This window comes from Phaethon lepturus, unplaced genomic scaffold, assembly GCF_000687285.1.
Source record: "Phaethon lepturus isolate BGI_N335 unplaced genomic scaffold, ASM68728v1 scaffold48288, whole genome shotgun sequence".
In the NCBI taxonomy this organism is placed as follows: domain Eukaryota; kingdom Metazoa; phylum Chordata; class Aves; order Phaethontiformes; family Phaethontidae; genus Phaethon; species Phaethon lepturus.
In genome coordinates this window covers 66,895-81,006 of record NW_010557907.1, presented here as the reverse complement: position 1 = coordinate 81,006, position 14,112 = coordinate 66,895, and the positions used below count along the sequence as shown (strand labels likewise).

At 43.9% G+C, this 14,112-nt stretch overlaps 1 protein-coding gene across 1 annotated transcript in view; it reads right to left on the bottom strand.

Annotated features, from left to right (window-relative positions):
- LOC104625292 (vascular endothelial growth factor receptor kdr-like) overlaps positions 1 to 14,112 on the bottom strand; it is a 125,047-nt gene that overhangs the window by 52,640 nt on the left and 58,295 nt on the right. Inside the window, exons 11-12 of the mRNA XM_010292881.1 lie at positions 4,167 to 4,317; positions 1,109 to 1,214 (exon numbers count right to left, since the gene is read on the bottom strand). Coding sequence (XP_010291183.1) covers positions 1,109 to 1,214; positions 4,167 to 4,317 — 257 coding nt within the window. The remainder of the gene's footprint in view (positions 1 to 1,108; positions 1,215 to 4,166; positions 4,318 to 14,112) is intronic.

The following is a 14,112-nucleotide window of genomic DNA, read 5'->3' as shown; positions in this document are numbered from 1 at the left end:
TTATGTTTAGAGCTGGGAAGTCTCCATGAGAAAGAGCAGATGCCTAAGCCACTGATCCTGCCAGATGCTGATTTAGTCTGGACCCAATCCAGAAGAGCACTATAGCTTTGTGCTTAACTTTAAGCATGGGAGTAGCCCAATAATTATCATGTGCTTAAAGGTATACCAGGATATGAACTGCAGCATTCAGCACCTTGCAGGATTAGGCACTAAACTATCTGAAGCATCCACCTTGAAACCTGTAGCTGCAAAACCACTCCTAAAGCCACAAACCTCTGTAAGTCCAACAGGGGTAAAACATCTGTCTGAGCCAGACCACAGCATCTTCTCCAAGGCATAGCCAGAAGCCTGTGAATCTAGAGCAGAACAGCTGCAGCAATTTCTCAAGGCTTAGCGTGGACGTGTGTCAAGAATATCACACAGTATCATCACAGGTACCCGGGAGGCATTTAGCAGATAATTCATGGCTGGGATCTTTGCAGGTCATGCAGGAAGTGTGCTCCCGGTGCTGTTTGGAAGGGGAAGCAGACAGGGAAGAGTAGAAGGAAAGAGGTCTTCCCACCTTCATTGGCTTGGAGTTGGCAACCCAAATGGGTAAAGAAACATTGACAACTCCAACTGAAACAGGCAGGTCCTGCAGGCACTTACACACTCTGAAAACCAGGCTATCTCTGGCCACCGTAGGCCTCTTAAATTACACAGCTGTTTAACTCCTGCTACTGGGAGAGGAGGCAAGGTTGGACAGCTCTCTAAGTGCTAGGCATTTTAATGAACTCAGAGTCCTTATCAGTTGTGCGTGCTTCACAGGACCCCTCTTGCACTGAACTGGTCTTACACTTTCTCAAGGCTGAGGGACACAGAGAGTTTTTTGACCCAAAAGTCTTTGGAGAGTTTTAAACAGGGTATGTGACATCATTGTCAGAATCCTGGCATTTATAAACAGCGGAGATCTGAAAATGATCCCAGGGCTGTGGAATTTAAAGCATGCTAACAACCGGCAGCAGCTTGGGAACTGCGGGGAGAGAGCTCCGGGTGAGGGCAGCGTCCCCTCCATAAAGCCCACTGCTATTTCATGACATCATTACTCAGATTTTCATCAGACACATACCTTTCTTTTATCCCCATGCTTCATGGTTATGTTTTCAATGCTTCTGATCTTGTTGCCTATGAACATGTTTTCCTGAACTACAGTTTTTTGCCCATCGGGGTTGCATCTGGAGGTAGAAAAACAAAGGTGGTGTTAAAGAACCCGACTGACTGCAGATAACCCAGGGAGGCATTATTAAAGACAGAGAATGTCATTCTTAGACAATAGTCTTAGGTCTTAAAAACTCCTAAAAGCTATTGCTACTGGAGGTTGTTACCTCTTCGTGAAACTACTGTATTCCTTCATTGCAACATTTCACAATTATTTATGAAACACCTTGATAGAGGTAGACAAAGATCAGTATATGACCAGCAAGGAAACCCCCCAAACTTTCTGAAGATTGAAAATAGAAAATACTGGACAGCTAATTAAATCATGTGAGTTGAACCTGGCTAATATGAGTTATACTCCAACTCAGTGAAGCTGTGGCTTTTTAAGTGCTCTTTAAGCACTTGCAGTGCATTTCAAAATTCAAGATGCCAGTCATTTAAAATGGTGGAGAGGTGAATGTTGCTGAGTGTGTCTGTCTGTCTGCTAAGGTCTCCCACATGAAGTACAGGCTGAGGGAGTAGAATGGATAAATACTGGGATAACAATAGCAGAAGGCTCTTTTAATATTGCATACTCCCCAGAAGATAACGACATCTCAGTCAGTTATCAATCTTCAGTTTTGAATTACGGGCAAAGAGCAGTGTCTGTAGCACATCATGTGAAAGGTGTATCTGCACCGTCCAAAGCAAAAGGTTTTTCGGTCTTCTTTAACTACAACCCTTGGAATAAATGAGCAGAGACACAAGCCTTCTCACACTTAGGAGCATAAAAGGCTCCAGCAAGGCTAGAGCTCCATGCATCCTGGCTGAGGGTGCTGCCAGCTGTGCAACGCGAGGCAGCCTTTCATTTTAAAGTTGCCAGTTCAGCTCCAGTCCAGCATGGCTGAGTGTTATGAACTACGGCTCCATGACGGCAAGTTAGTGAAGTCAGTTCCGTACCACAACTAGCTGCAATTGCACCTTGCACACAACGCACGACAGGAAAACGTCCTTACTGCTCAGGCACGGCACTTCCCATGGCTGGTCCCAGCTGCCTCTGAGCCCACCGTAGCAGATTAGGATTACAAGAGGTAAAATGAATATGGACTTCTATAGGTGATGACCAAGGGCCAATGCTGCAGAAAACTAATCCATAAATCAGCCATGCCTTTGCCAAATCTGCACAAGACACATGGGTAACACCCTGGGTCAAGGGAGGGTTTATAGGTCTCAAAAGAGCCTAATTAGAAGATGTCTTGAGTGATTTCCTGCAAGGCACAATTCTGTCTTGAGGATGAAGGGAAAAAACTCAAAGGAAGCAATCACATCACAGCTATAAGGAACAACGATAGTGTTTTGGGATTCAAAGTACGCTAGTGAGGAGGGGGAGAGAAAGAGAGAGAGAGAGGAAGTGAGACAACAGAAGGAAATGGGGTCTGTGTCATTTCCCACAGGAATCCTCCTACAGCTTCTGCTGGAAAAAGATAAGGCTGCCCCGGAGGCCAGAAGAGGTAGACACCACACTGCAATTGTATTTAAATTGATAAGATCAGAGAGTCAGAGAGCTGGAACAAGGGTTATACGAGGTCTTTTGCCACCAGGTCACTGGTTCGAATCTGTCTTAATTCGGCCTTCATGACCAATTCCCTCTCCCTAGACAGAAAGGTCTGGAAAAGATTTCAGGTCATCTCTGTGGCTTTCCTACAGAATGCATACCCTGTTTCCTCATGATGTTTTCATTCTGCTCTTGCTGAACACCTCTGAAGCAGCAGCTTGTATGCCTTCTGCTGACCTGCGACGCCAACAGCCCTACCTCAGACTACAAACCTCTGCCAGTTTGTTTCTGCAGGAGCAGTGTAACTACCTAAATGAGGTAATGGGCTACTTCCCTTGTGGAGGGACACTAGGTCACTTTTTAGACCCAGCTTGAGACTAGATCACCCAACATCCCTGCAACTGCTGCAGTAAAGAACCTGGGAAAGGAGATTCTCTGTGATTTTTCCCTGTCTCATGACTTGCCATTCACAGCATTTGGAAAAGCTTTGAAATGGTGAGAGGATAAGGAACTATCCACCAATTTGCTCTCTTGCTTCCTAGACCTGCCTTCATTGTTTTAAGGATGGAAAACCTGACTTCAGCCTTCTCACCGAAGGGAAGAGTTAAAGTGCAGTCAGAAATGTTATACATGGCTACTGTACGTCCCCCGGGCTACCAGGGGAAGTATTCAGACCTTAGCCAAGACCTCTCTCTATAGATCCCTCTGCTCATATAACAGCAGGAGCAAAGAAAATGTCTACTTGTAGAAGGCAAATCTCAAAAGGCATCTTGTGTTTTAACTCGCCTCATTCCTCTCTGACAGTTTCGACCCAGTGACTTGTTTTTGTGTCCTCACACCTCAGGCTGCCTCCAGACTTTAGCAAAGAAGGGTCCTCAGTAAGGTGTGAAGGCCTGGTTACCTCTTCCAGCTTCTGCAACGCAGATGCTGCTGTAAGAGCCCTTGCTCAGTGTGCACTAGTGAAGACAGCTCTTAGGAAGTGGCATAAATTCCATATGGCAACTAAAGGAAGCAGAGGCTTTAGCAGGTTTGTCTGACAATAGCTCTTAGAGGGGAAAAAAGTATGTTACCTCTACACAGAAAGCACCTGTCTCTTTTTTCTTTGTCAACCATGCAGGCTGCATCCAAGAGGTGTAAGGAAAGATCCTGGTAAGTCAGAGGGGCATTGCTGGTCAAGTTAAAGAAAATTCAAGCCTGATCTTTCATCACTTTAAACTTACTTGGCAGAATTCTGATAATATAGAAGGTGTTTGTAACTCCAAGAAGATCATACACAGCTAGATGTCTGCTGGTTTCATAACCCTTGAGATCTTCAGGTGGGGAATCACTGCTTGTGATTTTTAACTAAGATAAATAAGATGTACTGGAAAGAAAAACTGATCTGAAACTACCAAACCATTTTGCAACATGTTCACCTGTAGGAATGTCCACTTACAGTGTGTCTGTGAGGCTGCAGGGCTGCCATTTCCACTCGATCTTCGGGTCAGGATTCCCGCTTACGGTGCACTGGATTTTGTGTTTACTTCTTAATTCCACACGCTCAATCTTATCAAAATCAGTTTCCTTTTCATAGATTTTGGGTCTCTCTAAAGAAAAAAAAACAACACACCACCAACATAATAAACTCAAAAAAGCAAATTTACATCCATAGTCATAATCTCGTTTCCATCAAAGGTTTTGAAACCTTTCTCTGTCATCACGGAGAGACAATTTAGTGAGGATTGCTGAAGTTGTAGCAATCCTGCAATACTGAAAGTACACATCCGCAGGAACATGGGTATTAGTTGTGGGGTTTCAGAAAATGCACTGAAATGCTACCGCATTCATCCTAATTGCTTTCAAACGTTGTCTTAGACTTGCTATACTTCTGGAAAATTTATGCCATGAAACATCTGTTGGTCAGGGACTGCAGGGTCAGGCTGTTAGTGTAAGTACTGTGGGCAAAATAACATTTGACTTCTGATGTCACCTCCTGAGAGGATCCTTATCAAACAGCTCTGCAATGTTATTTACCATTGTGCAGGTTCTCCCCAGGGTTTTGGAGAAAAAGTCTTTCTGATCTGAAAACCTTGCTGTCCTATTCTGTTTATGTGTAACATGCACTGGATGAAGGGGTGAAGAAAGCAAGGGAAGAAGTGGTGGGGAGAAAACACTTGTAGAGTAATGCCAAGAAATTCTCACCAATAGCAAAACCATTAAAAATGTCGCTGCATTATTCGCATCTGGAGGGGTTGCAAGATCACACTCTCAGAGTGGAAAACTCACAAGAACAAACTTTTGTGTGACACTTTCAGGGCTGCTTGTTGCCAGCAGGAAAGAAATGCTTTGTCCCATCTACTTCCAGCTCCCACGGGAACATGCGAAAATGAGAAAGAAAGCTAAAAAATCCCCAAAGTGTACTGAACTTTTGCTAACCTCGGAGAGGGTGGGTTTGAGTTTGGGGTGAAAGCACAGCTCTTCCCTTATGCAGACAGCTCTGCCCATCCCTAGCCATATCTCTTTGTCTGCTTCTCATAACAGGAAATCAAACAGATTTATTGGTCGGGGTCCCTCTGTGGAACACCTCTGTGCAGCCAAGTGTGGCTGCTTTACACTGAGGGCTTTTGACAAGTTGGGAAGTGAATGTAGATTAGATTTCTATTTTTCGGGTTAACTTATTTTTTCTGCTGTCAAGGAGGCCCCAGATATGTAAATATGAGCTACTGCCCACCTCATCAATCTTGAGCCCTTTCCCTCTTTTTTTCTTTTCCAGCCCTCTACTCTTACGAGAGGACTGACCAGGCTGATCCCATGTCTCGGTGGGATCCTCGCTTTCCATTTCTCATGGCTGCCAGGTCAGACTCTGAAAGATCTTCCGACCTCATCACTGCCTGAAAATACATCAGTGTTTCCTTCTCCACCACATGAAAGGAATATTGACTGTAGCTGGTTCAGCCATACCCGAACTCCCATGCTATAGTAAACTATTAGCTGCTTTAAAGAACCTTCATTAGGTCCTGATTAACATTTCACTTGAAAAACCCAAACGATGGGCCTTGTTTGGTTTTGCTCTTGTATTGCCTTTTGCTTTTTTGATCCCCTTTGGTTGAGTCTTGTTTCCTCGGCAGATGATGTTTTATCAGGCTCCAAAAATCCACTCCTCCCTCTGTCGTCCCTTCAGAGAGGGAGAGGAATTGTCTGCTCGTGAAGGAGAAGATGAAGAAGGAAGCAGATGGGAGAGGACTTCAGGCTGTGGTTAGGGTCTCTCAAACTCACATCCTCACCTGTAACATGGACACAGGCTTTCCTGCACCACATCACTCTGGGTTATGCAGCGTATCGCTGATCAAGTGCTTTGAGATTTGTGAGCAATTCACAGGACAAATTATTGGGACTAATGTTGAATTTCCTTGTAACTGGCATCTCATTTCTCATCAGTAAATTATTTCTGATCATAAAAATAATTTTGTAAAACTCTCTGGAGAGAGAAGCACATTTTTCATTATCTCAGACATTTTTCTTTTCAGTCTCAGATCCTGTGTTTGGCATGTCTGGACTGACCTCAAAGCGTGATTTTCACTTGGAGAAAGAGACTCTAAGTTCAGTGTGAAAGGTTACTCAAGTGTTATGTGAAAGGTTACTCTAGTGTTATGTTTCCTGGGCTGTAAGAATAAAGCTTTACGCACTTGGGGAGGGAGACAGTATGTTTGTGTGGTTTTGTACGTGTGAAAGAGTATGGGGGAACAAGGTTTGATTACAATGTTTTAGTATTAAGAGATTTTTCCATACTCTTGGTGAAATGATGAACACGTTGACTATCATTTAAATTATCTTTCTAAAAAAGAAATAATAATTTTAACTTGATCTAATTCAAGTAAGAACATACATGAGTGACAAATGAATTCTTAATTCCACAATTACTTTACTGCATGGCACTATTAAATATTTCTTGAGACCTAAAATGAGTCAAAATGATTCATCAATTGAAATAATTATTATTTATGAGGCTTAAGCAATTATTTTCTTAAAACTTGAGGGGCTGGCTAAAAAGGCCTCCCCATCATTTCTTTCACAGTGCCTTATAACACAGTTAGTGTGGGGTCGTAGCTAATTATGGGCACGACACTCAGAAATTGAAGCAATTTTTGTAAGTGTCTCTCTTTTTCCCTGCAAAGGTTGCAACAGTGGTAGGTGTCATTCTGCAAACAAGTCTTACTGCACTGCTACTGCAGCGGGGACGAGGCCCTTCCACAACTTTGAATGTGCCACCTTTGTGTGTTGTAAGGGTGTTACAGCGGGCCCAGCGTGCTGCCAGTTTGTGATGCGGAATGCGGAGGACTCATAAGGGGGATATGTCATGGGCTGAAAACTTTCCAAACCTCTGCATGCTGTCATGGCCACTTTACCTCTTACCGTCCCCGCTGAAGGCAACCGAAGCTTTTCTGTTCACTTTGCTCGCTGCTGGGCCAAATCCTATTTCCAGAAGTTGCCTCCATCAGTGATGGAAACAAGTTAACTGGCTTCTGTGGTGGGTACTGGCCTCTTAGATCTGCTCAGACCATGACTGGATAGTTGGCTCAGAGGGCTGGCATCTGCAGCAGTCTCACCTGCATAAAGGCTCTCCACACCGGTGTGATGAGGAGTTTTTACCCTAAAGCCAGGGATTATCGTAGGTACACTTAGTAGTGTATTTCTCAGATAACTCACTCTCTCCTCCAAACAGTGCTTTGCTTTCTTTTTCACGTTCGCTTACTAAGCAGCATGGTGGATTATGCACAAACTGTTGTTTATCTTTGCTCACGTTTAGGTGCGAGGTAAGGCTTGGGGTACGAATCCATTTGGAAGCACTGACAAAATCCAAGTGTATTTCTGGTTGCACCTAAAATTATGCATCTAAAGTGTGGATTTCATCAACACACACACATCTGCATGTTTATTGCTGGTTTTTAAGCATAAAAAAACCCAAAAGCTGTTGGGAATGGAGAGCTTTAGCAGGCATCGAACTAATGGCGGTACAAAAGTTGAGTGAACAAGCGAGTGGCGTCGGCACAGACCCTGCAGTGCACCTTGCCTCCTCCAGCAAGTGCAGCGCAGAGTTCTCCTTCCTCCTTGAAGCTCTGCGACTGTGCCAAGAGCCTGACCTACAGCACCCTCTGCTATCCTAACCTTGGGCTCACCGAGCGCCTTCCTGCAGAGCCTTGTCCCCAACCAGCAGTCCTGCCTGCTACAGCAGTGCTGAACTGCAAGAGGAGATCTTTAAATACACTCCATTCCCGACCTGAAGTATCCTTTGCTACCCCACTCCTTGCTTCCCACCGCCCCCCACACCGAGACCTGCCTGCTTACTTTCAGCCTCCGCCTCTCATCCCTTTGCTGTTGCCCTCCCCAGGGCTGAGTTTTCTCAAGCGAAAGCCAAACAAACCTTAAAAGCTTTCCCATCTCTTCCTACATTTGGAATGCACAATGTTCAAATGGCTCAAAATGTATCGAAATAAATGGGGTTTTGTCCTCTCTGGCTTAAAGTGTGATTGTATCCCCAGCCCGCTCTGCAGAGGTGCAATTGCTGGTGTGAGAGCTGACCTGAATAACTAAAGACTTTGCTGCTGCTGCACTGTGAAATGCGATCAAAAAGCAGTTCTGCTTACTGTACATTTCCAATTGATCAGCGTTATGTAAATCTCACCTTACTTTCTGGTGTTATCTTTAGTTTGTAGCATTAGGAGCAAATAAGACATACGAGGATTAGGACATTAACCCTCTGGCATCACCCCTTTTGCTGGAGACTCTTCTATCTCTAAATTCTTTGCAAATGTTATTATGGGGTTGCACACTTGTCACCCAAAGGAGCAGCCAAATATAGAGGACAGCACATAGAAAGTTTCCCTGCCTTTTTTAGAGAAACTTTGCTTTATTTTCAGTGACCCCTGACTGAACTGCTGTTTACGTACCTTCCCCACTACCATTTAAACTGGGTTTCCAAAAATCTTTTTGAAATCTTTTCAAAATCTTTTGTGCTTAATCTTTTCACATTAAGCACATCATTAAAATAACAGAGTGGTCCAGTGAAGCACTTAGGCTCAATCTTATGTACTCGATGGACCTGGGGCTTCATTAAAACTATTGATAGAGCGGCAACTTGTTTTCTGTTTATCCTTTCTGTTTCCCAAAAGGAAAAATAATTCACACTTTTAGCATCTTTCATCTGATGTTTGTACGGCACTTAATGGAAATATAAGCTCTGCAAGTTGAACCAGCTGAATATTCTGTAAGGTAGATAGGAAACTCATTAATGCAAGTTCGGACTGGTCAAGCAGTATGGGAAAAAGAGGAGGAAATTTCCCCCAAAGTAAAAACACTTTGTCTGTGTTTGGCTTACAAGTGATTTCTGTGGTTTGGTGTTTTGTTTTTTCCTTTTTTGTTAAAAGGAAAGGAAGAAAAAAAAAAGAGTTAAATGACCTGAAAACAAAACTTTCATTTCAGGCTGAACAGAACATTGTGTTTGACCCCAGCTGATTTTGTCTGGGTGGTTTTCTTTGTTTCGTTCTGTTTGCTTTTTTGTTTTATTTTGCGCAGCACTGCATACAAGGCTGCTGTGAAATGGGTGCATGGCATTGTCCCCACAGTACCTCTGAGGAAGCAGATGCCAAGATGAAATGAGCGGCCAAAATCTCTCCGTGAGTCAATACTACGGCAGGAATAGAATTAGGCTCACCGATTATCGGTCGCCTGTCTAATCTCTAGCGCACACACCCTGCTGCTCCATTGTAAGCTGCAGTTATGGGCTGGGAATGCCAGCAGGGTGGAGGCAAATGGAAGAGAAACCATGCAGTTGGGTACTGAATGAACAGACATTAAGAAAAATCACAGGACACTTGCCCTACCCTACGGGGAATTTTGTTGTTAAAATGGCAGTGCAGCTTGGTTTTGTTTCTTCTGACCTTGTACTGTCACTTTTGGACGTATCTACCTTCACCTTGTAGGACGAAAGCTGTCTTTTCCAGTCTTGTACCACCTTTTCCAGATCTGTCATTCAACACCGATGTAGCCAAGCTTTGGGAAAAAAAAGGGGGATTCTCTTGTCTGTGTCTCCCCATCTTATTTTTTGTGGCTAAACAGAGTTCAAAAGCAAACATGTAATGATGAACTGGTTAATTTTTAGCAGAGCAGGCAGTTTTCTAGGATTTTTGTCTCTGCCCCCTTTGCCTGCTTTTCAAAAGAGAAAAACAACAGTTAATATACCTGCAGGCTTGGCTGAGAGGCAGCATGGAAACCATGTGCTGCCGCTTTCTGACTTCCCCCCACTACTCTGGTTTTTAAGGGCTGTCAGAGAGAGATTGCTGCTGCAAAGACGTGAGTTGAATGCTTCAGATTTTTTCTGGCAAACTGCAGCAGGCCCCCACCCTCCTCTTCCTAAAATTGCTTTGGCTACTTCCAACAAAATGAAAATAGCTCATCTGACTTTTTCATTAGGGGTTCTCCTGGGAACATACAGAGGCTGAGTGGAGGCTGGACCGCAGAGCTGCAAGTGTGCAGGGTTTGCATGATGTCAGTGAGAAAATTCTTCATAATTTGCTAACAATTAGCGTGCCGGAATGGCCCACTACAGTCTGTTTGTGCTGCTACATTTTTTCTTTTCTTTCATATATCTCCCAGAAAAAGTCAGGTGTTTCTTTCCTGCCTGTCTCTGATAAATGAGACTTGAAGGATAGACTGGAGCACTGTATTACTTTGCCCTTGCTCTTCTCAGCTGAGTGTCCTCCCCACCCAAAGCGCTGGCCACAGCCAGTGCTGCCCGTACCCAGGAGAAAAGCAAAGCAATGGGCTTGGGGAGGAACAGCGGATGGATGGAGACAGGCAGTGTTTTATTTTGGGGTTTCTAGTTTGCTTGGCTAGCCCAGGAGGTGGAAAATTAGCTTTTCTATTTTGACTTTTCCTGAATGGCTCCTCCAAGGAGCTATGCAGGAGATGGATATGAAACACAATGGAAAACCAGTCCTGGCAGGATACCGAAGCATGCAGGCAAGGTGAAGCTTGATCATTTTATGTAGCCCTTCTTCCTGTATTTGGCTCAGTCCTTTAACCTAAACATCAGTTGGGTTGCACTAATAATCCAAAGAAATACCTGTTTCCCACAGTGCAACAGTGTCCAACTTAGAGATTTCAGAGGCCCTTCCATGAACAACAGACTACAGGAGTCTCCCCTCTGTCTTCAACTGGCTTTAAATGAGATCCATCACTCCAAGAGCTCTTTTTCTCTGAACTGGCATAGCCCAAATGTATTAAACTCATCCTGAAGGCTCATTTCCCTCTCCAGGCTATTTCTGGGTCTGGTTGAGGTGATGGGGTACTGTTCACATGGATCACCGCATATTTATTAACTTCTATGAAGATCACTGGGGACTCCTTTGATGTCAACTCATCCCTTGCAAGCCAAAGTAGGTCAGGCACAGAACTCCCTTTGACTTTGATTTTAAACCAAATATGAAGAGCTGGCCTGACTACAGAGTAGGGCAACATATGCATCATTAAGTGCTCTGGAGCTAATTCTCCCTAGTAACAAATCGAGGTACAGCTGGTCACCTTGCTGACATAACAAGGAGCACATGGCAATACACACATGAATTCTCCATGCACCCCTTTTATTCCAGTTCTTGCCCAGGAGAGAGGGAATTCATAAGGAGCCTGGGAATTACTACTGCTTATGGTAGAGGCTATTTCTAGAACTTAATCCTGTGTTTCTTATAGATACAACACAAGAACTTGTGGGATCAAGGACTTTACAAGGGAATGTAATTTCAATTGAGTAGAGCAGCTGGAACCCAAAGCAATATTTGCTGGAAGAGCCTTGAGGGAGCACAGGGGAGAAACTTTGGGACAAAGAAGAAAGGCAAAGTGATGAAGGAGGTTATTCATCCCATTTTTTGAATTAACTTATGCTTCAATACAGTCTTCACTTACAATGTGGTGGTCAGAGCACGCTGACTGCTCCATAAAGGGCTCAGCAAGAACCCTGATAGATGCAGATGACTTGTGCAAGGGTGAAAATGAAATGCAGTCTGCTTGCCCATAAATAGATTTGAGGTTTTTTGTTTATGTTTTGTTCTGAAACAGCTTTGTACTCCAGCCTGGAATAACTCTTTTCTCCCACGTTTCTCTTTCTTGGCTGGCTCAGATGTGCAGCCACCAGCTGTTTGCTAGGATTGTTCCTTCTCCTTGCTCCCTCCCCTCCAAATTCTTCAGGACATTATTTTCTTGAAGCTTTTCTCAATAAGAATTTAATCAAACAAAACAAAAACACAGCAACCCGCCGCTTCTTGGACAGTGTTTGATGTGTAAATATGTAAAGAAGGAGTGTTTTGAAAATGCAATCAGCTACCTCCTGGGGACTGGAGTCCTACAATGAGCCAAGGCGACTCCACAAGGGAGATATGTGCTCCTGCAAGGTTAAATTCCAGCTGCAGTGGGAGCACGGGTGACCAGAGGCACAGCTAAGCCACTTCTTAAAGAGACATTTTTTGAATAGCAGCATGATCCTCCTCCAGGCCAGGCAGCACTCGCACGTCTTCATGTGCCTCCTTCCTGCATATTGTCAACCAGGTCCTCGCCTCGGGCCAGCATTGCTTTCGGTTCCCGCCCTGCAGGTCTGGGAGTTATTTGCCCGTTTTGCTCCTCCTTGCCCCTGTCAAGCTGAGACGATGGATGCCTCTGCTCTCTGCAGATACTCATCACTTTTATGGCCATATCAAACATGGCGGGGAGATGGCTCCTAATATTTTACTTATTACCATGGAGTGAAAAGCCTTGCACATACAGTGTATGCTTTATGTCAGAACTACTGTGATTGCTGCCGATTGAGTATACGGGAGGTGACTCCAAGGAAAGCCTGCAGCAGTGCTGGTCTTCTAGCAGGTCAAGAGATACACTGCATAGAAGCTCCTGTCCTGCAGGCTCAAGCAGATGACTTGTTATCTTGTTCTCATCCTGCTTAAAGTGTTCTCTTCTGCTGCTGTTATTATTGAATAAAATACACTGCAAAAATTAATACAGTGCCATTTGATGAATCAGTCCTTCTGCTATTTATTCTTTGTTCATGAACAAGAATTCACAACACTATTAACTTTAAACTCCCTCTCCACCTAGTTCAAATTCAGTGATGGGTTTGTCACAGCGTGCTGACTGCCAGTTACATGACCTGTGATGCTCAGGAACATTGGCGATGTATTATTTTGAAGAGACTCACAGGAGAGGGGGCTGTACACTTACTTATAATTTCTTCAATGCAGTGTCCCCTTGCAGCAAAAGAAAACATTCAAATGACATTTATCTTCTCATTCAAAAGTCTATTTAAATAATTTTCAATCTTGTCATTAATAGTCTAAATCAGAACTCACTCACTTTCACAGATGCAGTTCTGAAATTTAAAAGACTGGCCCTGGCTTTGGGGGAGCAATGCTGTTACTCAAGAAGATTGTTACTTCTCAGTACTAGGGAGCTGGTACACAGTTATGTACTCAGCATGAGGCTTGTTGGGTGCTGAATTGCTGCAGGCTCCACCTTTTAGACATGATGCAAAACTGATGCTCCTACCACCATGTTCACTTGCAAGCCCAAGAGGATTTTTTCCATCAAGTTCGCTAGTCCCTGCATTCAAATTCCAGTTTCAGTAATTGCAGACTGCCTATGGTTCTAAGCAGAGACATTAATCACCCCTCCCAGCTCAGAGGTGGTTGTGTTTCCATGGTGGGCAAGGTAATCCCTGCATAAAACAGCTAGAAAGTGTTTTGGCCTCCTTCTGCACATCTAAGTGCCTGCTGAAACTCCAAGCAATTTAATATATTCTGGTGCGATACCAGGATATCAGCCATGATGACTGGAGATAAAGTGTCAGGTTATTTGTTGAGAAGCTAAGGGAAAAATTCAAATCTGCGTTCAGTTTGGAGCTTCAGAATTTTTTTTGAAAATAAAGCAAATGATGCCCAGATCTGAAAAAGAAGCAGTCCCTTTACGCTAACTGAAAACACAAGAAAAAAGGCAGTTTGCTGCCGTTGGATAAGCTTCAACAGCAAAATTTGCCTTTTTTGGTCTCTATCCACATGCATCTCAGCAAAATGACCCTCTCCTTGGGCTGAGTGCTTCACATACAGCACGTCAGGTTAGTGCTGCAGAGGAGAGCCTGGCAAAGACAAGAGAGATTTCCTAGGTGTTTTGTGTCAGTCCTGTCTACAATCAAGGCAAACATCCTCATTGTTTGCAGCCTTTAGCTTAAAAACAATGGCACTCTGTGGCAGATATTTGCCTTTGCTTGCTTTCGTATCCGGGATGTCCTCCTTCTACCAGAAAAAAAACACTTGCTGTTAATTTTTACCATGTTTCACCATGCAGCACCTTGTCCAGTCGGTAGC